General features: G+C 39.7%; 1 protein-coding gene across 7 annotated transcripts in view; it reads left to right on the forward strand.

Annotated features, from left to right (window-relative positions):
- The first annotated feature begins 1,789 nt into the window (after positions 1-1,789).
- Positions 1,790-26,611, forward strand: part of TASOR (transcription activation suppressor) — a 34,667-nt gene continuing 9,845 nt past the window's right edge. For 2 of the 7 annotated variants that reach the window (XM_075514189.1, XM_075514192.1), the window contains exons 1-16: positions 1,790-2,267; positions 9,744-9,889; positions 11,046-11,138; positions 12,070-12,142; positions 13,554-13,645; positions 13,999-14,157; positions 15,489-15,616; positions 16,279-16,310; positions 17,018-17,123; positions 17,540-17,643; positions 17,755-17,858; positions 18,097-18,169; positions 18,319-18,393; positions 20,053-20,769; positions 22,132-22,574; positions 25,058-25,202. In XM_075514189.1, the coding sequence (XP_075370304.1) occupies positions 1,880-2,267; positions 9,744-9,889; positions 11,046-11,138; positions 12,070-12,142; positions 13,554-13,645; positions 13,999-14,157; positions 15,489-15,616; positions 16,279-16,310; positions 17,018-17,123; positions 17,540-17,643; positions 17,755-17,858; positions 18,097-18,169; positions 18,319-18,393; positions 20,053-20,769; positions 22,132-22,574; positions 25,058-25,202 (2,878 nt within the window). In that variant the 5' untranslated portion in view covers positions 1,790-1,879. The remainder of the gene's footprint in view (positions 2,268-9,743; positions 9,890-11,045; positions 11,139-12,069; positions 12,143-13,553; positions 13,646-13,998; positions 14,158-15,488; positions 15,617-16,278; positions 16,311-17,017; positions 17,124-17,539; positions 17,644-17,754; positions 17,859-18,096; positions 18,170-18,318; positions 18,394-20,052; positions 20,770-22,131; positions 22,575-25,057; positions 25,203-26,611) is intronic. The other 5 variants (XM_075514186.1, XM_075514191.1, XM_075514188.1 and 2 more) reach the window with 4 other exon arrangements.

Here is a 26,611-nt window from a genome sequence, read left to right on the forward strand (position 1 = left end):
TTAGCAAATCTGCTGGAAAAAGAGTCTCTGACTTAGCTTCAATGGCACTAAAACCATTTATAGCATTTGGTTTCACTGCATTTGAAAAATGGTACTCTGGTATATGAATAATTGGATTATGTTGCCTTCAGTTAATCTGTAATTCTTTATCCTACTGATGCGACATAGCTGTTTTATTTTTGAAAAAGGTCAAATAGTTCATTACTTGTACATGTAGTTTTTTCTTGTTGAAGCTTGCTTGCAATTTGCAGTTTTACAAGCTGTGGAACACGAATAGCTATTGTCACTTAAGTACCCTTACTACAGAATCTGTCTTTTGCCACGATCCAAGAAGGGCATGTACATGCACTTGATTAAACATATAAAAGAGGATTAAATTCAATGAAGTTACACAATTAAACACATAAAAGTCTTTGCAGTAACACACATTTCCTTTGCAGTTTAAGATTCTGTCCCCAAAAGGTGTAACAAACCGTATTGTTCACATTTTTAGCTGATTCAGTAACAACTGTATCTTATATTGTCTTTGTACAGAGCTGTCATTAGTGTTTTAATTGGACTTAACGCCTTACACTAAAGACATGTTAGTCCAAAGCCGGAAGCAGTTTGTCAGTGTTTGTACCAACCCCCGATAAAGAGGGGAAGATGGGGGGGAAGGTTATTTGTTGCTGTTCTAATTCATCATGAGACTACCCAATAATTCTGTTAAAGTGCGTTAAGACTTTTGCCTGCCCTTCACGGTTAGTAATTTATTTTTGTTCTTCAAAGGGGAAATTCTGTGATTTCGGCCAATGTCTTGAAAACAACTTTATAGTTGAGAGGAAGAAGTAAGAGCTGGCACTCTTGGTGCACTGCTCCTTCTTGTTCTTGGGAGTCCGCCCAGAGGACTTCGCCAGTAGCCGGGCTGCTTTCTCACGGCAGGACGGAGCGCGCCCTGTCCCGCCGGCTCTCCCCCCGCCAGCCCCCGGCGCGGTGCGGGTCCGAGGCGCTCCTCGCCCTGAACGCCCTGAACGCCGCCGCGGGGTCCGCGCCCGGGCAAGGTGAGTCTGCTGAGCGCGCTTCCAGGGACTCGTCTCAACCAGCGTGCCCGTCACCGCATCGCCCGAATGATGTGCCGTCTGCTGGCGGTGCATCGGAGCATGTGGCGTTCTCCTGCAAGGAAATACTCTGTCCCCTCCTCCCCAGCGGCACACCCTGCGTACCGGGCCCGCTCTCGCCCCATGCCGGCGGAACGGGGACCTGGGCCCAGAGGCGGCCCCGCTCCCCGCGAGAAGCGGCGGCGGACACCGGGACCTGCCCCGCCCAGCGCTCCCCTGGGCCACGCCGGGACCTCGCTTCGGGCCTCTCTCTGGAGCCGGAGGAAGGAGCTGCCGGTTCTCCGCGCCCACGCCCCTGGTAAGAGGGAGGCGGGAAACGAGGGAGCTGCCTCTTCCGCTCCATCCCGGCAGGCTGCGGGCGGAGGGCCGCGGGGCTGAGGGACAGCCCGGGGCCTCGCCCGGCCGGCGGGGGCTACTGCCGCCTTGAAGGCGGCTCCTCAGCCGGCGCCCCCGCCCCCCGCAGCGGCCGCCGCTCGCTCGCAGACGCGCGGGCCAGGCGGCTGCGGCGGCGCCCCCAGCGCGGGCAGGCGAGCGCCTGCCCCTTATTTATAAGGTGTGCCGCGAACGGATTGGCTAAGGCTGGCTGGTGGCAGTCCCGCCCCCTTCTGTGTGCGCTGCCGCCATGTTAGGGAGCGGGGAGGGGGCGGCGGGGCTGCCATAAAGCAAGCGGACGGAGGGGGAGCAATAGCGGCGGCGGTGCATGGCGCTGGGGAAGGGGTAGTGTGGTGGGGGAGGAAGAGAAGGCGCGGGCTATCGTGCTCGCTCCTCGGCGATAGGAGTGAATGGCGGATGCCGTGATCCCCAGTGGTGGCGAGATGGAGCCGGAGCAGCATCAGCGGACGGAGAAGACCGGCGCGGGCCTCCTCGGAGTGGAGAGTAATAGAGCAGGAGCCGCTGAGGACACCACACAAAATGGCGGACGCTCTGAGAGCAGTAGCACTGGGGAGGCGCTGCTGGTGGCTGCTGTTGCTGCAGAGGACAAGGTCCCCCCAAACCTCAGCATCACTAGCAGCAGCCAGCGCAGGAGCAGCATCTCAACGGCAAATGAACAACAGCAGCAGCAGCCGCCCAGCGGCGTGGTGGGGGGGCCTCCCCCTCTCCCTAAGCCCCCAGAAGACCTGCCTGTTAGGAGGAACTTTCAGATCCCCAGGAAGAGCAGAGAAAAGAAAGGTTGTTCCTTCCCTTTCCCTCCCTTCTCCCCCTCACTCTCCTCTTCATCTTATTCATTAGGCAGGCTCTTTATGCACCTCACACAACTGCATGCAAAATACTGCGGGTGTGGAGGAGGCTGTGGCATGGCTCGGACTAGCGAGGCTGCTGGGGATAAGATTTTTAGTGTCAGAAAGGCTTTTTACATTCTTTCCTCTCCCTACCCCTCCCTCTTTTCTTTTTCGTTTTTATTTTGTCACAAGGAGGAGAAAAAAACAAAACCAAAACTCGGCTTGAATTTCAGACCGTTGCTTTAAAAGGACGGAAAAGCTGGATGCGATCAGGGTGGGCTTGAGTGTTGATCCTGGCTCTGCTTCTGGAGATGCAATCGCATGCAGAGAAGATGGTTCTCTGGGACACGGACACGCAGAGAAGATGGTTCGCTTTTCACTTCCCCCTGACCCCCTCTCTGCAGGAGAGGGGTGTAATCCTGTTTAGGGTAGACTAGCAAACACTGAGCAGAGGTGTCCTTCGTTGATGATACGCAGAAGACTGTTCTTATCTAGTGAAAGTTCCTTACTTTGCAGGGAGGAAGCAAGCATCCAATGTTCACGTGCCTTGCCTTGGAAGCATTTCTCTTCCAAGCGTCCAGGTTTTTTTTTTTTTGGTTTTCGAGTAACTCTTCCTCTAAAAGCCGCCTTGCTTTTCGTGAGATTCCATTGGCTTCTGCTTATCTTTGATTTTGTTAAGTGATGTTGAAGACATGTCTTATTCCCTCCCTGAAACTTATCTCAGTTCTTGACCTATTGCAACATGGGGTCAGTAACTTAGCACGCATCACAAAAATACCTGTTCGCATAGGCTTCTAGTTCTTCAGAGAAGAGTCTAACATCTAACTTCTTGAAATGCTTTCTTCTGTAAGGAAGAGATGAAGGTAGGTTTATTTCATTATCCAGTCTTTCCCTTTCCCTCCTTCCATTTTTGGCGGTAATGTCCCCTTTTTTCTTTTCTTCCCTTTTTTTCCCATTGCTACCCCCTGAGGGGGGATACAGCTCTGGGAGAGATTCATTGTAAAAAGGACTGGGTTGATTTGGAGGAAAAGAAAGTCTTATTATTCATCTGACAGAGAAATGTCTGGATAAAACATGGTGCCTCTTGCACTTCCATATGTCAGACCCAAGTGTGGTTACATTTGAATACCTTTTAAATATCTCTCAGAAACGTTTAGTACTTAACCACAGACATTTGAAGTTTCTCTCTAGCATTGGGTTCCAATGTGAATGAAAACCTGCAAAATACCTTTTTGCATCATCTAATTCATCATTTGCCTATGCAGAACCATCTCCTACAGCGTGTAAAAAAGTTATAGAATATGTGGTTCAAACATCAGGCTTCTGTGTCTTCTAGGGTAGAAGGGGACGCCATTCTTACCCTACTTCTGAAATTCATTTGCTAATGTCGAGGTCATTTGACCCATTCTTAAAGAGCTTACTTTTTAGTCTACCTGTCTTTTTTTCTTTCCCTTCCAGCTTACAGAACGCTTCTTGGACATTTTAATCATAGTGGCGACTTAACGGTTTCCAAAATTCTCAAAACAGACCTTTCTCCTTTCTGTTCATGGTGCCTGCGGTCTTATAGTTGCTTATGGTTGCTGATTGTTGGTCTTAACACCATGTGATACCGTAACGCAAAGTGCTTTGAGAGAGCGTGTTGTAGGCAAAATGAGCACAAGTGGGCTAGCATAAAAACTGCCAGCATGATCTCTGAGGACAACCAAATTGCTATTGGGATTGGTATTGGCATTTGAGAAGTGATGCAATTAAATCAGTTCTGGAACTAAGCTAGAAGATTGGTATTGCATTGATCGTCTGATGTTGTAGTGGCATACGCTTACAACATGCTTAGTACCGGTGTTCAAATATATCTTGTTAAATTACAGAATAATCAGAATATCATCTGTGCCTCTCAAAAGAGCTCTCTTGGCTAGATTCATAAATTCCAGCATATAACAATACACATGGAAGCCTCCTCCATCCTTTCTTGTATTGGAATTATCCTTGTTTTGCCTTTTAAACCTCCATTTTATTCTTGGACATACCATCCTGAGAGATACCTGCTGTCTTGATTATGAAGACTGAGCTGTCATGTACAAACTATAAAATCTGTACAGGATGACTTTGTTATTTGGGTGGAGTGGGGGTTTTTTTGGTGGTTTGTTTTTCTTCCTTTTTTAAGCACCAAAGTGTGTTTTGGGAACAATTTTTGATTGTGAAGCAATTAAAAAATTGAATCTGCAAAACAAAAATGTAAGGGGAAAATCCTGGAAAACTTAGGGCTTAGCTGCTTATTTAGCCTTTCTGGAATTTATCTCCACCTCTATTTGGAGACTAATGAGAGACTGAAAGTCAACAGAAAGAACCTTGTTAATGTGGAGAAATGCATCTGCAGGAAATACACTTCTTAAAACTAACTGTGGTTGGTTGTCACAGAGAATCTTTCTTCTGACTTCCTTTTTTTTTTTTTCCCCCCTAGCGGAAGAATTTGGGAAACCAAACTGTAAGAAGGGTTGGCTGTGAGATTTATTTTTTTTTTAATGTGTGTGTGCATTTGTTTTCCTACTTAAAACTGTCTTGAAAGTTTCTGTTTTCTTGGTACATACAGTTTAGTAACGGTGTTATGCTCTCTTGAATAGCTTACCTCTTTTTTTAATCTTAGTACTATAGCTGGTTGGCATGGCCTCTTCTAATTTGATTGTTAGATCTTCTCAGGTGTCCAAGTCTGCCTGAAACTTCAAAGATCCTTGTTTAATAGGATGAGGAAAACAAATTGTCAAGATGAAACACTGGAAGGGCATTTTTTGACTTACTGAACTCTATGAGTGATCCTCATACTAAAAGGGAATTCCAAAAAACGTGCTCAAGTAGCAACCAGTCATTTAAGGGGTTGCTTGTTGGTAAAGGTTGGCCCTTTATTACCGTAGTCTACCAAGTTAACAAATTACTGCTGTTTCTCAGGCTGAATGGGGGAAAAAGGTCTTGCTTTTGTCCATGAAAGTCTTAGCAGTACTTGCTTGGAGGTCTAGGTCGTCCCTTTTCTACCCAATAGTATTTGATGTTTCATTTTGCTTTGGCTTTTGTCTTCTAATTCTCCATACCTTCGGTAGAGATGCGTATCTGCTATTTGCTACTTGCTATTTCTACATGGGGCAATCCTTGAACTTGATAACTACTTAGACCTTTTGAGAGCAAAAGACGTTTTGGGCTGGAAAAAAAATCCCATAAGTGACAACATTACGGTTCATTAGCACCACAGATTTTTGGTCTTAGTCTTAAAAAATGAAGACTTAAAGAAAAGGATGCTTCTCAATGCAGTTTTTGTACCAGGAGCGCTTGTTTGCGAAGAGTGCTAGCATTGTGCCAACCTACCTGATAATAAGTAACTTACATATTTTCACTTGAAAGTTAGTTCAGGATTCCTTAAAGAGAATGTCTCTTTCTTCCTCTTCTTCACATTCTGACTTAAAAACAAAAGGAAAAAAAACCCAAAACAACACAAACCCACTACCTTCAAACTCAGTTTTCTCAAGTTGAAGCATCAGACAGCTGTGAAAGAGAAACTTAAAGCCTCTAGGGAATTACATGCATCTGAACATCCAGTCTAATGTCTGTCCCTCAACTAGGTACTATATTAGCTAATCTTAGTTTCCACCTAAAAATACTTACGTATGTTCTGATACACTGGGTAGAAATGAAACAAAACCAGTATTTATTTACTTATTTTTACTTCTGCAGAGCAAGCCAGCAAAACCCACAATAATTGACTTGTATGTGTTATACTGCAAGTTAGTCCTTACATAAATGACTGTTTAATTTACATGGCTCCAATAAAGGTGCAGCGTACCCACATCGGGTTTGTATAGTGAGCCTGAAAAATATATATGCGCACACTACTGGTCTTTGAAGTTATGTCAGCCTGGAGATAAGCTTAATAATCTCATCCTTTGCCTCTGAACAGAGGATTTGGTGGCTGCTATAGAAGGTCTAGTTTAGTACTTTCCAGATTTTTTTCTTGCTTCTGAACTCCCTTGTGAAGTGAGGTACAGGCCCTTCTATAGTGACCTTAACCATTTAGGAAATGGCTGCCCTTTAGCACCAATGCTTGGATGACAAATTGAAAAGTATTGCCTTGCGAGTTACCTCAGTAGGTAATGTTTCAGGTTTTTGGTAAGAACCTGAAGCCTGCAGTGCCTCAAGTTCTGGAAGAACTGTGAAAGTGGATTTGAGCCTGTCATGAAGCATCGGTGTATTTGAAGAGTCATGCTCGAACAAGGAAGAAGAAGCTTATGCCATGCACTGTTAAATTTTTTGACTGTTGTATATGGTAATTTACCTGAAATTCAAAGCTAAGTGAGTTATTTTTTTACTTCATGATTATAATGCTGTCCTGCAGTCAGTCTACCAGATTTTCCTTGCTCCATCCATCGTTTGGCGACTCAGGAACAGAATGCAGTAGATAGAAAATGAACAGGCTGCCCCTGAAGAAGAAATACTCAGTGTGTGCTGTCTGGTTCTCAAACCAAGTGTGGATTGTCTGCCATTACTATATATGAAAAGGTGTCAGGCAGACAGGATAAAATCTGGTGTTTATAAGTACTCTTCAAAACCTAAGTAGTGTGTTAGTTCTGTAAGGATTATACATTCAACGAATTTCATTCACCTTCCTTTTTTCTCAGTCAATAGCTGATCATGAAGCCAATCACTCTTAATTTATGCATGAAGTCAACTAAGGCAAGATTATATGTGTCATTGCTGTTCTTGTTCACTTTGTACTGAGTGGGCAGTGCACATCAAAGGAATAGAATTTCCTTTACCATGAAGTTTGTGGAGTATTAAGCATTTTCCTACTAAAAGGTGGATGTAAGGCCTTGTTCTTGGATTGATGTGATCAATTAGGTGGAATCAGTCTTGTTTTAATGTTCTGTATGTTCTTAAATTGAAAAATTGCAATCTCAAAAGTGACTTTTGTGTCCAAGTACTGAAAAATATTTCAGTTTCGATCTGCCTTTATGAAGGTAGCGACAGCCCTTCTTCTAGGTTCAGTACTATCTCTGGTGAACTTACATGATGTTTGTTTGGGGTATAAATTTGGTGAAGTACAAGAAAGTGTATATATATTATTGGATAATAAGTAACAATAGTAGTAAAACATACTTTCAGTCCTCTGCTAAGAAATTGAAGAAAAAACCACAACAGTCTTTAAAAAAATCTCTAATTTGCTGTATTCCATAATTTAAGGCATTAGGTAGAGCTCTTTGATAAATCTGTTGAGAGCTAATTGTGTCGTAGTTATGTAGGTTCTCCCTTAGCTGAAGAACAGGGGGACTTGCTGTTCTTGGGCAACTCTGTCTCAGCTCACTCGTCAGAACTTTCCAGAATGCAGGAAATGTTTAAACACAAATGGGAACATAATTGACAATATTCGAATGAATGACAGGATCTTAATTGATGTAATAATATGCCTCTTTCTAGATTTGCGTCTGGGAAGTAGGCAAGACATTGCGTAGCGTTTGTGGACACTCTTTCTAGCTAGTTCTGTAGAGTTTTCTGCTTGCCTGGACTCAAGATGGAAGAAGTAGGCTGGGTTTGAGCATGCCTTTCTAAGGGGAAGGAGAGAGCAGGGGTGCGGTACAGTAAACACTGTTAAGGAAACAGGAAATTAAGGAACCCAGCAGTTGGTGTTGGTAACCTGCCTTAACTGGCCCTTTTAGACAGAAGAGGAGCAGGCAATATGTGAAACTTGTGCACTGCAACACAAGGGTTTAATAACTCCTTGGCAGAAAGATCTAGGAGTGTTTGGGGATGGGGTGGGACAGGAGGTGCTTTTCCAGTGTGTGTATATCTGTCGTAGGCTTGTTCTATATTTTACTAGTAAGTGTTTCTCTTTTCAGTACAAGTGCATTCAATCTTGGCAATACTAAGTTGAGAATTTCATTCACTTCCAATTATCTTTCCTCCCATATTGCTGTCAGCCTTTCAAGAATGAAGGCATTGTTACTAAAAAGCATGTTATATAAGAACGGTTTCTTAATCACTTTCATAACTTCCACTCTTAAAAAAACCACTTACTCATTGTTGCTGGCGTTGGAATCATTGCTTTACTTTAGTTTGTGGATGTGGTTATTACCTTATAAAGTGTGTGTGTAAATGCAGCTTTTACTAGATAACACAAAACAGTTCAGTTTTCATTTAGAACATTTGTTTTCTATTGAGGCTAATGCAGTAAATGTTTCCTGCAAATGAGGAAAAGATTACTATCTAAATCTACTACCATATTATTTAATGAAGTTGGAGATACACTCTAAAGATGTAATTAAATTTAATTTGCTGTTTGAATAATGGTAGATTACCTCTTACGTGAGACTAGTACTATTGTAGTTCATTCCTAACTATTGTAACTTTTAGCGATTTCAGGTGGTGGTGGTTTGGGGGTTTGTTTTGGTGGAGAAAAGTGGGCCCTCCTACAAAAGGAGCAAAAGCAGTCTCAGAAATACCCGTTGGGAATACTTTCTGTCTGAAGTTTGCAAATACCACAAAAATACTGCCCTTTCTGTGAGTATTTTGGAATTTATCCTGGGGAGAAAAACACTCGCCGTACTGAACTAGCTCAGTTCCCCCAGGAGTATTACTTGCCTCGACATTACTCTCGGAATGCGCACTGCGATTCTCTGCTGGCCCGCTCTTGCGTTGTCCGTCTGATCAGTTTGTCGCTGCCAGTACCCAAGTGCAACTCCAGAAGCTGGGGGAGAAGAACGCTTCACCGTGTGAGCCTAGGCACAGGGTTGCCCGAAGGTGGATCTGTACAACCACGAATGAAGGGCTTTCCTTTCAAAGCAGTTATCGTAAGGGATAAGATCATAAAGCATGAACACAGGACGTGTGGTTTTTTACTAATAGGGGCTTACTGGACTTCTCAAGACAGTAATGAATTTATTAATATTTAGCCTAATTACCATAAGCAAACAAACAAAAAGCCCCATAACGGTTCTAAAGCGAGGCTAAGCTATGAAACTGTTGTTGAGGTTTTTATTAGAACAATTTGTTCCTGGTTCTTAATTAAAAGAGCTAATTAGTTTAATTAAAGTTCTAAAAGTTTAATTACAGTGTGTTGCAATACATATCAGATGTTTTCAAAGAGTAAATTCAGATTTGAGGTGCTTCCCTTATTAACTTCTGAGAACTAGCTGTTCAAGAGTAATATTAAAAAAGCATAAAGAAAGGTGATTTTTTTTTTTTTTTAAGATGCTATAATTCTAGGCAACTTTAACTTACACTTTTTAGCCTAAATTCCATCTTTTTCAAATATTTTAGGTGTTCTTAGTATTTTAAATTGAATAATGAACAATTTGTCTTTATGCATAAATGGTCAATGAACTGGAAGATTTTGGAATTTTTTCAGATGTGTATTGGAGCTTATTATTTCATTTCTTCTCTTTTATAGCACTCTTTCAGCCAGTAGCTGTAGGCTCTCGAGAGTTTGAGGATATTGTGAAGATTCTGCATTCATCTTACTTGGAACCAAGTTCAGTGTCCAATTTTAACTACAAGAGAGCCAGCTTAGTTCATAGTGAACTGTTGGAAAAGGAAGTGAGTATATTTGTGGCTTCTCTTTATGAATAAGGTACAAGTCAAATGAAATTTAATGTTTTTTCTGAGTCTAGAGGCAAAGACCTGGAGACTATTTTCTACTTACGTGCTTGCTATTTAATTGCAAACTCACGACCCCAGAAATGTAAGCAGCCATTTTTCAGGCAAGTTTATTACTGCATAGACATAAAATCTTGCCTGCCAGATACTCAAAAAAGACTAAAAGAAAAATTGTATTTGGCACCACTTTTCTCTGTGCATTTTTAGTTTTCAAGAATTTTCGTAAATTTTATGTATTTTTAATAACCTGGAAGGATGTTCTAGTGTCTTATTTGAAAGGCCTGATGCTTCCTGTGAAACTTAAGATTAAAATATTTTTCTCATACTAAGTTTACATAGTCTCTGTAATGTTGTTGTTTTCCAAGAAGTACCACCTAGAAGAGTTGATTATTTGAACTAGTAAGTGGAGCAGCTTGGTTGAAGCACTTCTGCTGTACCTTATCTGGTGTCTCTTAAATCCAGCCTTGGTTTGCTTTCATAACTGTGAAAGAAGTTTTCAGTTCCAGTGCTAAAAAGCTTCACGTATGGAGTAACAGAATATATAACTGGGTTGCTATAATTATTATCTTGAAACTATAAGGTAAACTCTGAAGCTTTTTTTTTTTTTTTCCTGCTACTATGACGTTTATGATTCATGGTTACAGCTAAGGAGTATCGCAACTGATGAAAACCACCTCAGTAGCAGTGAGGTGCAACTGCAAAAGTATGTGCATAACATAAAAGATAACGGTCTGTCTCCTAAAAAGAGAAAAAGGCTTATTTCTGGAATTTCAAAGATCGTATGGAAGGCATTGAGCTGGACGCTTCTAGATAGTTACGCTACAAAGATAACACTAAAACATAACTGCACAGGTTTGTTTGGAGAGTGTCTCTTCCTTAAAGAAAGAAATCTTTGGGCAGATTAAGCCAGTGGTATTTCCCACGAGTATAACATTTTTGAAATTTAATTTTAGCTTACTATAGTCTCATTCAAATTATCTTTTGATTATTTTTGTACACTTGGATCTGCTAACATAGATGTGGCCTTAAAACACTGACACTTGAATGTGACAGCAGTAATCTGTCTATATGTGTTAAGAACTTTCTGTAATAATAGTTCACAGAAAAACGCAGAGAGCTGAAATTTGATGGTCGCCTAGAAAAAGAGCTTTCTGAAACCTATGCGTTTTTGATGGTTGATCGACCTGAGGTAAGAACAAAACTGCTTATAAAATGCTTTCTCTTCTTTTTCAATTAAGAGGTTTTGGGTTTTTTTAAACTGAGTGTTTTTATTGACACACTTATTAATCCTTAAGTTATTTTTGCAAAATTCAGCACTGGAAAGTGTAGAAGGATGGGAAAGAGTTATGATACTATGTCACCATTTAAATCCTTTATTCTCTGCTATTTAAGGTGCTCCATTTACATGTCTCTGTAAAGTATCTTCTCTGGTTTAGGCTCTGTTTTATAAATAAAAGGATAGATTTTCTGGATGGCATGTGGGTTTTTATTGCTTTTGTGTTTGGGTTTTTTTAATTGAAAAGGAATGTCACGTGTTTTCATTGCAGTTGGTTTTTGGTAGGGTTTGGAGTGTTTTTTGTTTTTTTTTTTTGTTTGTTTGTTTGTTTTTTTTTTTTTTTTTTTTTTTTTAAGTCAAGAAGAGGTTACCTTAAGGAGAAGGTAACCTGTAACATTAGAAGATGGACCTTATCTTCTGTGTCTCTTCTTTCATCATATGTTTTTAATGAAAGTGATGGAAAGGGAATTTCTGTGCTTTTTCTGCTATTATAGAGTCAGGATTTCTTAAGTATTCAATCATTTGGCAGTTTTACTTCTGCTTTGTGTATTAAAAGCAAGTAATGTTCATAAAGTGTGTTTAAGGTATAGGGAGGCTGTTTTTTTTAAGATACAGGTGAGTCTGTGTGACTGCTTCATACTGAATGTTTGACTTGCACAGTTTAAATAGTAATTCAGACTAGTCTTACCTCTGGGTGGTTTTGTTTGTAAGGGTTTTTTGGGGATTTGTTTTGGGGGTTTTTCTAGCTCAATCAAAATTCTATAATTGTTGTTTTTCACTGTTTGTTCTGTTCATACTCTGGCTTTCCTGATAGACTTGCTTAAAAAATGTCTGTTCTTTTCAGATCCAAAGCATATGCGAAAAGGGGCTGCAGGTGGGCCACTCCAAAATAACAGTACTCGGCAGCCCTTCCATGGGTAAGTATTCTTTGGATTATATGTGCTGGTATTATGCAGTATGAATTAGCAGAGAATGTGATGCAGCTGTGTAAACTTTCAGTCCTTTTTCTATCACTTATTGCAGGAACATCCCAGCGAGGTATTTTTAGCAAAGTAGATTGACATCAGAACATTGTTTCATCATTCTGTTTTTGACTAGTTCATTTAAATTCTTTTCCCAAAGGGAAGACCTCATTCTCATTTTGGCTTAGGTCAAACCAATATATCATGTCTTCCCAGTAAAATTTGGAGGCCAAAGAACTAATGCAGTCTATGGCTGTGTGCCTCTCTGTGTTTGTACATACATATATGCATGTATATACATTCAGAAATACCTGATGGAAATAGTAGCTCAGCTTAGTTTTGATGAGGATAGAACTAAAGTTCTTGAATCCATCAGTCCAAGAAGAGCGTAGATAAACTGGGGACTTGGAAGAGTCACAAGGTGTTAAGAGATTTGAAAGCGCAAGATGCAGAGTTCCTTTTGCAAAGCTTTTCAAATAGAAAATTAAGAAATAATTTTGTCATTCTCTGTAAGAGTAGCATGCTACAGAGGTGCCAATATGAATGTTGAAAGCAGAACAGATGCGGGGGCGGGGAGAACAAAGGTATATGAGCATATAGTTTTTTACTGTTTTAGTCAGTAAAGGTTCTGGAGCAATTTATCAAAGCCATTAAATACAGACTTGGAATAAGAGGAACCTAAGCAAAATGGATGCTTTTCTGAGTACCTGAGTTCAGTTACAGTTATTTGATCCGAGGTAGTCGGCTAGACCAGCAAATAACAGTGTGTGTTTGAGGCCTTCAAATCCATGAAGTTATGGTTGAAGTGTTGAAAAGCAAGAAATTATTTTACCCTTCCATTTGAGTGTCAATTCATGATTCCAAAACTGTATTTTTGTCAACAGTGTAGGATGAGAGATTGCTGAGGATGCCGGTGTTTTCCTGCCTTATTTCTCAGTCATACCTTCACTGCTTATCTCCACATTGTGCAACGGGACATTGTGCAGAAAGACCTCAGCTGTTTCAAAAACACCACCTGAAAGTAGAAGCTGTATAGCCTTTGGGCAGGGCTTGTCCTCTTGGTCACAGCACCTTCAGGACTGTGGGTGTGCTCCTTTCAAACTCGGCTAGTGCCCACAGTCTGCTGTGGTGGTTCATATTGCAGTGGGTGCAAGTAAACACTTACTCTGCTGTCTTGAAGTTGCAAATTGTGAACGTGCCCTTACACCTTTCTCTGATCATGTTCCAAAAAGATTGTTGTAGCTGTATTTTTTGGTATACATTGAGCATTAATCCCGTGTAATGCTGCTTAAACTTTTAATAACATTTTAACATACAGCATAACATGGTTGGTTTTGTTTTGTGGTTTTTTTTATACTCTTTTCAGGTGTATATATCTCCAGGTATGCTGATTTATTGCAGCCTAATCCTCTAGAAGCTGGAGCAACTGGAGATGTGATTGTTTTTAAAATAATAAAGGTAAATTTATCTTGCTTATTCTTGATGGATTATATTGCTTACTGATACAATAAAGGTGGTTTTAGCCTAACTTACTGAACTTCCATTTACACAATTATCTGCTTATAGAGAAACCAGAACCCTACCAGATTTAAAATCCAGTGTTGACACTGAGCTTGAATAAAGCATAATAAATTTTTGTAAGAGGTGAAAATGTCTTGTTTTCCTTGAAAGTATGAAAATAATGTACTTCTGTAAATGGCTTTTTTAATGGCCTGTTTTCATCTCCCTGTTCGTACTTCCTTTGGTACTTGAAGCAATTTGACAGTTTTCAGGAAAAAGCTTATGCTTACAATTCTTCTGCTTTATTACAGGGAAAAATGAAAAGCATATATGACCACATTGGTATGAAGGCAATGGAATCAACAGTAAAGAGTGCGTTAGATCCAACACCAAAGCATGAGTGCCATGTTTCAAAGAATGCAAATAAAGTAACCTCCTTGTTGGCTTATCGAGCCTACGAACTTACTCAGGTAGAGGAAAGTTAAGCACATGTTGAATTCTTCTATAAGAACTTTATAAACAGAACTTTTGAAATGATGGAGATAAAATCACTGAAGATGTAACAAATACTGAGCATGTCCTGTAACGCTGCAGTCTGGTGTATGTTTAGCAGTAGCCCACAGGTGCCTGTATTAGAAATTACAGAGCAACATGTCAGCCTCTCCTGTTTCCCTTTTATATACCTGGACCTGATGCAGAAGATCTTCAGATTAGGATGTAGGTGGAATAGGAAATAGCTAGGGAACATACATGGGGACTGAAACGTAGTTCTATATTATCCCCTCTCCTCCCTGGAGAGGGGATCATATGTGGAGTTTGAAGTGTAAAAGTAGAACTGGCTAGTGGGCATTAAGTGAGACTCCTAAAAAGGAAAACATTGGCTAGGAAAGAACAGCATTTTCCTTGTTCCACCTCCCCACCCCCCCTTTTTCTTCTTTGTTTCCCTTACCAAATTGTCAGGTTTGGAGATAGTGAGGGAGGAGAGAATGGAATCGGTTCCAAGCATCTCTGTTCCTCCCACTGTCCCATCTCTGTTACAGTAATCTTGCAGTCAGATTATTCCATCAAGTCCATAGATTTCAGGATACTTACTTGAAAGCATTCTCTTCAGCATTACAACTTCTTTTGATTTCTGTAAATCAGAGCTGGAAATCTAGCTGCTGAATCAGATGGCTAGAAAATAAACGTATGTTTTCATTTCTCATTACAAACTTCCCTTAATTAACATTGTTCTTTAACATTAGAGTTTTGTGACTGAACTAAGGATGGATTCCAAAACTCATAGCAAGTTTTACTTTTCTCAGTGAATTTCTTTTTGTTAATTGTCCCTTACCTCATCAAGAATATACTTTCAAATAAATGTTGCAAAATTACTTTTTCATTCTTGATTAGCTCCTGAAGTAGCATCCATCCTGTCAGTGTTTGATAAAGGAGGGAGGAGAAGGTGAAAAAATTACCTTAATTGATTGTGTTATTAAAGTACATATGAGAATGGCATTTAAAAGCTTCCTTATTTTAGGTGTCAGCTTTTGAAGAAATAGGCTGTTGGTAAAAGGAATATAAATGAGATTTATTATGGTAACTTATCACTTGTTTTATATACCAGTTAATGTTTAGCAGAATGGCTTTCAAAGAAACTCCCTTTGTTTATTTAAATAATTACCCATGAGGAATATTTGTAAGCTATTCCTGTGAAACAGAGTACACCCTTTACTGAAGAAAGGCCATGGATTGTTAGTATATTTGCAAAATACAGTTTACCAGACTTCTAATTTAACATTGTGTTCACTTCTTTTTCTAGTACTATTTTTATGAATATGGCTTTGATGAGATAAGGCGAAGACCAAGACATGTTTGTCCTTACGCTGTGGTTTCGTTTACTTACAAAGATGAAATGGTGCAAGTACCAAAATTCTTGCCCCCATCAAGGTAAGCTAGGAAATGAGTTTTGGAAAGACTGCATGCAGCATGAAGAACTCATAGCTCTTGGCAGTAGCTTAGAATTCATGTAGATGAGCAGTGCTGAAATGAATGGACATGTCACAGGGACTTAGCATAATAAATACTTCTAATGCAAAGCAAGAGGTGCCAAAATTGGTTTTATGCAGCAGGCTGGCCCCTGTGGGAAGCAGTTCTGCTCTTTTCACCTACTTGCCTTCTGCTGAGGTGGAATCCCTGTATAAAGTGGGTTTTTTGCTTAACTGGGGAAATTCAGACGTAAAAATGTTCACAGCATTAGCTTGCTTGGTATTCTAAAAAAATGTTCCGTATACTTTGTCACTGAACTCTTCACTGGTGCCGTCTTATGCTTGTGGAGAGAATATCTAAATGGGTAGTTGATTACAGATACAATATGATAGCTATGCTGATAGGAAGGCATCCAGCTGTGGGGGCTCTACTATGTAGTGCTAAAAATAGTTCTCAAGCTATCTAAAATAGCACAAGATGCTGCAGCGGTGATAGCTTGAGGTTAGAGAGCGAGTTATCAGTGTTGCTATTTTGTGAGACTGATAAAATATCCTTAGTGTAAAATCTAGTAGCCAGAAGTTTCTGTCTCAAGCTAGTCATTCTGTCTTTTTTCTTTTTGTTAGATCAAACAGCTTCAACACAGATAGAAGTACAGGTAAGAATGAATTGAAATGTATTGCTTTTATGATACCAACACGGAAGGTTTTGGACTTTTTTCCCCAGGTAGTTTTATTTGTCTTTAACTGGAACGATTGCTTAGTTATGCAGGCTGTATACCTGAGTTTTATCCTGTACCGTACTGATTGCAGGCATCTCTTCATGATATCGGATGATGGAACAGTCACCTTAATGTGTATCTTCTTTTACCAGAACAAACCAGAACTGAACAAAACCAAAAGTCTTTTTTCCCCTCCTTTTCTGCTTGTAGTGTAGTAAGAACTTATCTTCTGTTCCCAAATCTGCTGTTCAATGGCGCTTCAAATAATGTGATCCCCTGTCCTGCTTTTCTTTTGAACCTCATTCAAGCAAAATATTAATATGTATGAAAGTTGTTGACAGTTAAGGTAAGGAAAGAGGCTGTCATTCCACAGATGTTGACGTCAAGGCCGTGCTTATGTAGACAGGTACAGGGAACATACCAACCTCCTTTACTCTGCTCAGAGCAGGTCAAACCAAGATAGGATTGTAAACACCCTGTTATCTTTTAATTTACTATTTAACGTATTATTATCTGGTCTGGTATTAGTATGAAATTTTCCCTAAACTGTTTTTGGAGATTCAGCAGCCTCTTTACTGTCATTTCCTTCCAGTCCCACCTAGCAAGTGGTTTCACTTAGTCTGTCTTTCTCCATCTTAATTTAGATAAATCTAACTATACATTATGGAGGGGACAGCTTTGGAATAAAGGCAAACTTCTGTGCCACGTTTCCTTGAAATCAGCAGCATGTCCTTTCCTTCCGTGTAAGCTGTGAGTATTACCATTCAAAGAGTAAGTTTAAAATATTGCTGTGTTAAAACTCTTTCTAGTAGAGACTGGTGCATTTTGGATATATTCAGATGAAAATCTAAAATACAGATTGATGAGATGCTTTAAATGTGTCCAACTAGACTCTTTGAGTCCTGCATGTCCAGAGCTTCTTTTAGTTCATGCACACAACTCTGTCAGCATCTCGTTTGTTTGGGTTTTTTTCCTTTGAAGTGACACACACACCTTTGCAGGAATACACACCACTGCCTCATGAAAAAGTCCAAGGAACTGATTTTTAAGAGCATGTGTTTGATAGTTCTTATTTGGTTAATGAGCGTAGGACTACAGGGGGGAAAAAAGAGGTCTTTATTTTTTTTTTTTTTTTCCCCCTCCCTCCCCCCACCTTTCATCTCCAGTCCCGAGAAGCTTGAGGTTGAAAAAGTTGTAAGCATTGATCAATTGAAGAAGAAAATTTCACCAGTATTGTTCTATAAAGAAACTTACCTAGGAGCAAAAGAAGGTAAATAGTTCTAGCTTAATTTTTTTTAATTTAGAATTTTAAAAAGTTTTCTGAATTATAGTTTTGTTTCTGTTTTTCTTATCTTCTCTTTCTACCCTTATATCACGTCAGTGTTGAAGAACGGCATGTACTGTAGCCTTTATGAAGTTGTGGAGAAGTCCCGTTCTGGTAGTCGCTTGGAGGGTTTACTTCAAAAACTAGAGAAAGAGAAACTTGTGAGTGCAACGGATTTGACTGTTCCTGTTTTTTAAAAATAATTGTACTAACTAGTAATTGAGGCGTACTACAAGATCCATGATCTCACTGGAATTTCTTAGCTGGCATATTCTTAAGTAGTGTATCAGAGCAGTTCTCTACCTGTGATGGAATTTAGCTTAGAGACAGTAAGAGTATTCATAGTGAGCAAACGTCTTTGATTGTTTGAAATGGTATACTTTTTTTGCTTGAAAACAGGTTCTTGTGAAGCCTCTTCTGGACAGAGGATTTCTTTTTCTTCTTTCTCCTTGGCAAATGACATCCCCTTATGGTACGCATACTCTGGGTTTTTTGGTTTTGAGTTGTCTTTGTTGGTTTTTGGTTTGGTTGGTTGGTTTTTTTTTTAGGGGTTTGGGTTTTTTAATGTTTTTGAAGCATAGTGGTCTCCTTCTCAACTGATTTTACTTTCTTGTGTTCTAGACCACCAAACTGGACGGCCCCGCATGCTACATGCATTGTTTCTGTTTCCAGAACCTAGAGGTATAATGAGCTTAAGTAAGTTTGCTCACTGTTGAGAGTGTTGTATACATGCTTATTTAAATGTAGCTTATATTCTGTTGAAGACTTTGTAGTGTTATAGCCTGTCAGCATAAACTAGGAATAACAGTTTGCTTTGGTTATGGTCATGGGGATGGTGTTCAAAAAGCATTTATTTCTTCACAGAAGTAATTATCACACTACGTATTTTAGGTTTGTTTGTTTGTTCATATTTTAGAAAGTAAAACTTTGTTCAAATTTCTTGATTGTATATTCTAGTAGAACTGAGCATCAGTATTCCAAGAGATCTATGCATTAGTAATAACATTGCACTTCAGAGGTTTGAGGGCTTTCTTTAACCATCAAAACATTAAGGACAAAACATCTTAAAGTCTTTAATGTACCTGTAATTATTTTTTTTTTGCGTTGGGATATGCACCAAAAACTGAGTAAATGAGCAAAGAAAATATTGATACAACCGAGTAGTAAAAGATGACTGAAAGGACTTGGCTTTAGTAGAACTTTAATGCTTTGGGATGAGACTTTAAAGTTAATCTTCTACAGTTGAAATTTGCAGTAAGTAGTACTAGCAGCAGAATGCAGTCCTTTTTGGCCTGTGGTGAGTTAGAAGTGATATTGCCCAAACATAGCTCTTTCCAGGCATTTCACTTTTACAAAGAAGTTCTTGTCCTAAGTCTTGGCAGCTTCCTGGATTCTTATCTCTGTATTTCTTATTTTAATAAACCCCTTACGTTCTTCTTATTTAAGAAACAATTGTGAAAATTCAGTCAGTTACAGACTGGGTAGGAGGAGATACAATGTAAGATGACATTTAAAGAGTGTGTATGCCAGTTCCTTAAAAATACTTCAGTTCTTGCTGCTGTGACATTTCAAAGACTTGTGAGCTTCAATTTCTGTCAAACACAAGGTTAATCACTGGTTTGAGTCTTCAGAGGTGCTTAAATGGTTGAATGGAGAAAAGTTTCAGTCTGTGATTGGAAGGGGGGAAGACTGTGAATAAATAAATAAATTAAAAGGAGGATATAAGTTAGAGCTTCCTTGAGCTGCTGTTCCAAGGATGTGGTAAAAGGTTCTAACAGCTTCCCAGGACAGGGAAATCCTGCTCTTGGCACCTGCTCCTGTTCATCTCTTCGATTTAGTGAGTTGTATTCTCTGCAAAGGAATGGAAAAAACTGTATAGGTTTCTGCTGGGTTAGTAAGCTGAATCATTTTATAAGGGTGCAGTGAACTTAGAAGCAGCACAATGAACGTGTCGGGATTGCACAGGAGGGAGTAATGCTTCCCCCGTTTCTTGCAGGGAGCTGTTGGGCTGCTGCTTAGTAAACCTCAGTAAGCCTTTGAAGTGGCTGCCTTCTAGAAGGGCCAGTAAAGCGGTTTAAATTGGACACAACAGGTGTATCTAGGATACAGGTTACCACAAAATTAGGAAAATGAGCAGTTCATCATGACTATGAGTAGGCTGACTTTTAAGTAGGCTTTAAAGCTGGTTACTTCACAAAAAAAATTCCTTTCCTGGCTTTTGGGTTATTTCTCCACAGTCATTCCAAACTGTGTTTCACCAAATATGTATAAGACAGAATATTGCTAACTAGTCATCATTTATTTATAGCGTTATGATTTGATTTTAATTGTGAATTCCCTTTTCTCCTATGGCAGCACAAAAAAGTGTTCTATTTGGAACACAGAAAAATTCAACTACCGTGGTGTTGCACGAAAATCAGGAAATCATTCCAGAATTCACAAAGTTTATTCAGTCTCTACATTTTGCTTTAATCCAGTCTCGTAAAGACACTACTGCAGATTTCAATGCTGTTGTGGAAAAGTATATAAATGAGTATTTGAAAAGATGCTGTAGTGGCTCTGGAAAATATAGAGAATTTGTATTATATCGGTATGAATCACGGTTGGATGACAAAAAATTTCTTTATTCTGCTCCAAAAAATAAATCTCATATTGACAGCTCCTTGCAAAACTATATTTTTGGTTGTGAGGCATATCAACTACCTGTTTCTAGAGCTAAGGAATTGATGGAGGGCAATCGGAAACTTCAACAGTTCAGTCCCATCTCAGATTATGAAGCCACAGAAGAAGACTCTGATTTTGCCAACATAAGAAGCGGGAAAAGAATTCGTGCAAAATACGAAGCCACTGCTGCCAAGCGAAAACTGCCTCATTCTGGAGATTATGATCCTGATAGACTCAAAGAACTTATTAACTTAATCCAGTGTAGGAAAAAAAATGTAGGTGGAGATTCTGATTCTGAAGACCTTAGAAATAAAAGTGGTCTGAAAAGGAAGCTGGAAAAACAGTCTGAAAATTTGCGGAAATACTTAAAAATGAGTGAATCTTCAGAGAATAGTTGTCAGTATGAAGGTAAGAAAGCCTTTGTTTTGAGTTCCTCTTTAAACATTGTAATTCAAAGCATACTTAACATTTAATCTTTACAGATTGAGTATTTTTTGCATACTGTGGATATTTTAATGCATGGTAGTTCATTTAAACATTGATGTGAGTTCTATCAATAGAGATGTAGCTTATTTTTATGTAGCTTATTTTATCAGATGTCATCTGATACTTACTTAAGATCTGCCAAAATCCCCCTTTTGATTTCTGTTTCCCTGACCCTTTTCTCAAGGCAATGATACAGGCCTCCTTCAGAAGGGGGAGAACTGGGGAGAAGGGTGGCACAAAGACGAGGGGGAATTACCTCAAGCACCAGTCATTCTCATGGGTGCATGAATTGCTTTGGAAGAGGAAGTGGCTGATCTTAGGAATAAGTTTCCCTTTGGAGAGGGACAAAAGATACTGGCATGTGTGGATGGAGGAGACAGAGGGTGGGCTACATGCTAGATCTTGGGATTCCTGCTTGGAAGTCTGTGAACCTTCAGGGTCTTTTTACATTGACTGTTAATGTAAAATATGTGAATACTGTAATCACAGCAGTATCTGTTTAAATTTTGACTTAACTCCTTCAAGGGTACCAAAACAGCAACATCTATCTATGGTTTGAATTCCATGTTTTTATATAACCCTAAAAGTAATTTGTTTGTCTTGCAAAAAATCTTACCTAAATTATTGTGAGCTTAAGTATCTAAACATGATTAGATTTCCATATATGATAAATGAGTTAGGGGTTCATCACGTACTTAAAGTAGTTCCTTGGCCTGTCTCTTTCCAAGAAGAATAAATACCTATGGTATTTACTCACCCAAGGGGATGAGTAGAAGAATAATAACCCTGTTCTAAAGTTACGCTTAGTATAAATAGGTGTGGTAAAGTTTTAGAATTACGCTTAGTCTAAGGTAACTTGTGAGGTTAAGCATTAAGATACTCGTCAGCTTCCGGAGCAACAGTGATAGGATGGAGAGAAGTAAATATTTTGCTCAAACTAATATTTTTCTCTCAATAAGTGATGGAGAATTTTACAAGGGTTCCATAAAATACATAGATCATAGCATGTGACTTCTATTAAAACATAAAATAGTGTGGTATTGAATGACCTAAAAAAACGCAGTTATTTATCTGGGGGAGACTATTAGCTTTAGAAAATGCCCTTTTATCAACATCTAGCTGTTTCAAAATTTTTGTTGAGAAAATAAATGTATGTCTACTGTATGAAGTGATGCTGAAGAGTGAGACTGTGGGTATGTGGTAGGTGTTGGGGGGGGATCTGGTTTTGCTTTTATTTTAAAACTTAGTAATGGATTACTTTTCCCCTCCTCCCCCTACTCTAAGGGGGCAGAACCTCGGATTCGCCACACTCGGTTTTCTCAATTAATACTGGTCTTGGTGGACATGATACTGACTTGAGGCAGCAAGATGTATCCGACCCTGCTGTTACTGACACACATGGCCTCATTAAACTGCTTTTAGAAACACTAGCTAGTGCAGGACACTTGGAATCATCGTTGGCACGGTCTGTAAATCAAGCTTTAGGATTAAGCACTGATGAAATTGAAGAGGATATGAGACAAAAATATGAATATGAATCCATTCCAGCACAGGACAATGATGATCATGAGCTTCCTAATACTGCTCAGGCTGAAAATGTTAACTTTAAGGACCCACAGAGCCCAGTGATACTGGAAACTGATGCAGCATGCTTCCCCTACCCTGTTGATGTTGATCTACGGCTTTCAGCTAATGAACTAGGCCTTGAACACACGCTACGTTTAAAAGTAAGTGAAACCGCCATGTAGGTAGATGCTGATAATGAATGTACTATTTTCATAAATATGATGAGACTGAATGAAAAAAAATTCTATTTTTTTTACATAGGTAAAACATAGATAAGCACTAACTTTTCTGTGAAGAAGCTTTTCTGTTTGGTAGAAGCGTATATGGACATTTTCTTAACTCTAAGATGTGTGTTCTTGGTTCTTTGTCTACTTTTTCTGTAATAAAATTATAATTAAGAGTATCTGACAGACGGAAAGCAACCATGGTCAGTCTTCCTCACTGGCTTTACAATAAGTGTCGTATGCAGCTGCTCCAGCAATAGACAGCAAAACTTCTGTCATTCTTTTGCCAAGTGCTGTATATGAGGGTGTTTTTTCATGTTTGCTGAGACCGAAGCCTTGCAGTTGTCTTCTGTCTCTTGTAGAAAACAGATACTCTGTTCTGGCTCTCACCTTGCTTATGGTGGTGGGGTTTTTTAGCAGTCTGTGAAGTTGTTGCGTGGAACAGGTATAGTGTTACTGAAACAGCTTGCGTACTGCCTTCCATCTTCCTCCTCCTGCAGGGGTGATTCTTGGTCTGGCTAGGGTATTGAGGTTCATTGAACCTGACACACAGTAGGAGAGATTTGAGGGTTCCTCATCATAGTTATTGCCTAGCTGTTAGTCTTCCCAAAAGTAGCTTGTAGGGCAATAGTTGCTGTTCCATATGGACTCTCTCTCAGCAGTGGTTTAAGGACAGGCCATTAATGATTGTATACTAAGTCTTTAACCTTATAGACGTGATAGGTGGTTTGGATATGACTGCTTGTTATGATCGTGAAATTCCATCTCGGGCACAGAAATGAGCCTTTTTTTGACCAGGCTCCTCCAGATCTAAGTTGAGACAATCTCTTTCAAAGCTTATGCACCCAGAATTCTTCCCTCTTCTCCCCCCAAATGCAAACCAAAAATAAATATATCAGTTGTAGGCTGTATAAGTTCAAGACTTTTTTTCTAGCCTGTTGCTTTCTTCTCATAAGCAAGAAAGTGAAAGAAGTCAAATTGCAACCTGTATTTGATATTTAGAGTTGGCTGGAGGTATCTTAAACGAGAATGTTTATCCCCAGGTGATCAATAGTTACTCTAGAGAAGCAGCATGAGAGCTGCGTCCTTTTAATGGTAGCTGTCTGTCTTGTCTTGATAGAACAGTTGGGCAAAACTAACTTGATTGTCCTTGGAAACTAAATATGCTTTATGGGTTCTGGACTGTTATCTTAAAAACAAACAAAAAACCCCAATGGCAATGGCTTACCTCAGCTGACAGTTCCAGTGTGTGAGTTAGTGACTTGTTCCAGTGACAACACCTCAGGGTTAATAAATTGATTCTTACTGCTTTACAAGCATCCTTTTGCTCTAATTGTAGTTACTGCTCCAGTTTTGGGAATCGGTCTTGGTCCAGCCTCTTCAAAGTGTATTCTCTCTCCTCCTTAGTAGTAGCAGGCATTTTATAGGGCAGGACAACACCCCTCGCTTGTGTGCGCACGTGAGGATCCTGCAATCCTCATCTTTCGGTCTTGTACTGTGGAAATGATGATGGGCTTGTTTCTGTCCCTCTAGCAGTGTCTGAGAAAGCGTTAAGAAATGTGCGTAGTGGAAGGTCTTAAATGCTCTATGGATATTAAAGATGGTTGGGGAATTGGCTTTGTTTAGTTTTGGCGGGAGCAGAGTTGAAAAATTCCGAGTTGAAAAATGAGCACTTAAACGCATGCCTAGCTCTCTTCATGTGCCCTCTTGGTGCAGTGGTGTATACGTGTTCCATGCGTACTTTTCATGACAGCATATAACTGGCAGAACACCCTTTGAAGAAGGCTCTTGTGCTTAGGGTTCAGAGTGCCCCAGCTGCTTGCTTGATCACATTACTTTACAGAGTGGTTGTTCTATGGTCTCTTTCTGATACTTCTACACAAGGCCCAGTTTCTAAGTCGTGGAACAAGAAAGAGTTTGTCCTACCTGTAATCTCCGTGCTGTTTGGCTTCTAACCGTCTGGAATGTGAGATCAAATTGGATTGTTCAAGGGCTTCATACTGGTTGCAGGCAGTTCCTCAGCAATGCCAACATCTCATGGCTTTAGTCAGCTATCAAGACAACAGCCTGAAACAGGCTGAGGAGCAGACAGTTTTCCTAAATTTTTCCCCTCTTTGCCTCCTTTCCTACCTGTGCCACCCAGCTTCTGTACTCTAAGGCATGTGCTCGGGACTGCCTTACTTACTTAATGATACACCATCAGCAAAGACAGCTGCCTCCGGAATTATCAAACAGGTAAATGAAATATGTAAGTACCTCACATAAACATTTCCAAGTTTGACTTGATGTGATTGATGGCAAAATTGCCAATATGCTGGTGAACTCAGGTGCATTCTTACTGTCAGCTGTTCAGAATGTAAAAGCTTAATAGCTACCAAAAAAAAAAAAGTTTTGAGCTGAGAATTTTTATTGTTTTTTAGGAAGCAAGCACTGGAAGTGTAAGTAATTTTGAAGACTACAGTCCGTGTCCTAGTACACCTATAGAACATGTTTATCGCAGGCAACATTCCAACTCAAATAATATAGGAGAAGTTGGAATGCACTGGAAACTTATTCCAATTACAGGTAAGATGGGTTTAACTCTTGTGTTGCTACAAATAGTGAATGAAAACATGTTCTAAAGGTTTGTATCTTTCATAGATCCCATTCTTGGGTCACATGTTGGTACACAAGCATATATATAGCCTATATAGTTGTTTCTGATCTTTGATTAATACAGAAATCTGCTGGATGAAAACAGATACTGGTGGAGAATACTGCTTTGGGTAGATACTGACATAATTTAGAAATGTGAATGCTTGAGTATTTATCTAGTGAGGTACATAACTGTTTGAATTCAGTGTTTGAACTTGCTAGGTTCTGCTGAAAGACTGGATGGGCGGATAATTGCAACTAGTAATCCAGAAAAGTAATGAAAAATGTGTTCTCCTTATAGAAAGTAGTCTACTTCTTACTGCATCAAGTTCTTCTGCTGGAAGTGCTTCAAAGTCTTTGTCCTTATCTAAATACTTAAATCTTAAATAATCTTACAGAAGCAGCTTCTTGTTCTACTTCTTGATGAGTCAACAGTGTCAAGTCTTGGGAAGAGCATAAAAGCATGGATTTGAAGGATGTGGAAACTGGGCTGTAGGAATAGTCATCAAGAGCTCTAAATTCAAGGCTACAAATCAAGTTGTCTTATGACTAAATCCAGATAGAATTTAACTGCATTCTCTGAGTAAAAACTTACTGATTTCTGATCGCATTCCAGGAATGCTGGAATCTGTCTCTTGGATGCTTCTGATGTCCATCCATTTGTGTAGTTCAGCAGCTCTTTTTTGTTTGTTTGGCTGAGAAGGGAGGAGGGCAGGGGAAACAGGTTTCCCTTCACAGTATTCGTAAGCCTTCCAATGAAATGACAGGGTAGTTCTGGGTAACGTTTTCTGCACTTTCTTTAAGGGCCAAACGTCAAAAATCTGCTCTGATGTTTTGCTAAGTTATAGAGTATGGAGACTGTAAAGTTGTTTGGCTAGGACATTAGTTCTCTTACTCCTGGAGAAAATGGCCCCTATGCATATAGGTGAGGATATGGTTGCTGAGATATAACTAGTTAAGTGGATGATTAAGCATCTAAAAACTGTAATACATCATAGACGCTGGATGTGGGAGTTCATGCAAGGGTTTGTCAGTTGACCGACACGTTGCGCAGTCATCTGTGAGACTGCAAATCTTACTAGAAAAAAATGCCTCTGAAGTCTTCTGAGAGGGAGAAGTGCAGTTCTCTAGAGGTGAAAGAGATTGCCGTGAGCATCACTGGATTTCTAGAGTTCCTACAAGGTCAGTTCTCAAAATTAGCTCTTGCTGCAGTCATTAGCTATTGACTAGCTCTGCAATATGATCATGTAAAAAGTGCTATATAAATACAAATGCCAATTGTTGCTGTCCTTCAGGAGGGGCAGGAAGAGTTCAAAAGGATTGGCTGTAAAAACACGAAG

Source organism: Mycteria americana, chromosome 11 (assembly GCF_035582795.1).
Source record: "Mycteria americana isolate JAX WOST 10 ecotype Jacksonville Zoo and Gardens chromosome 11, USCA_MyAme_1.0, whole genome shotgun sequence".
NCBI lineage: Eukaryota > Metazoa > Chordata > Aves > Ciconiiformes > Ciconiidae > Mycteria > Mycteria americana.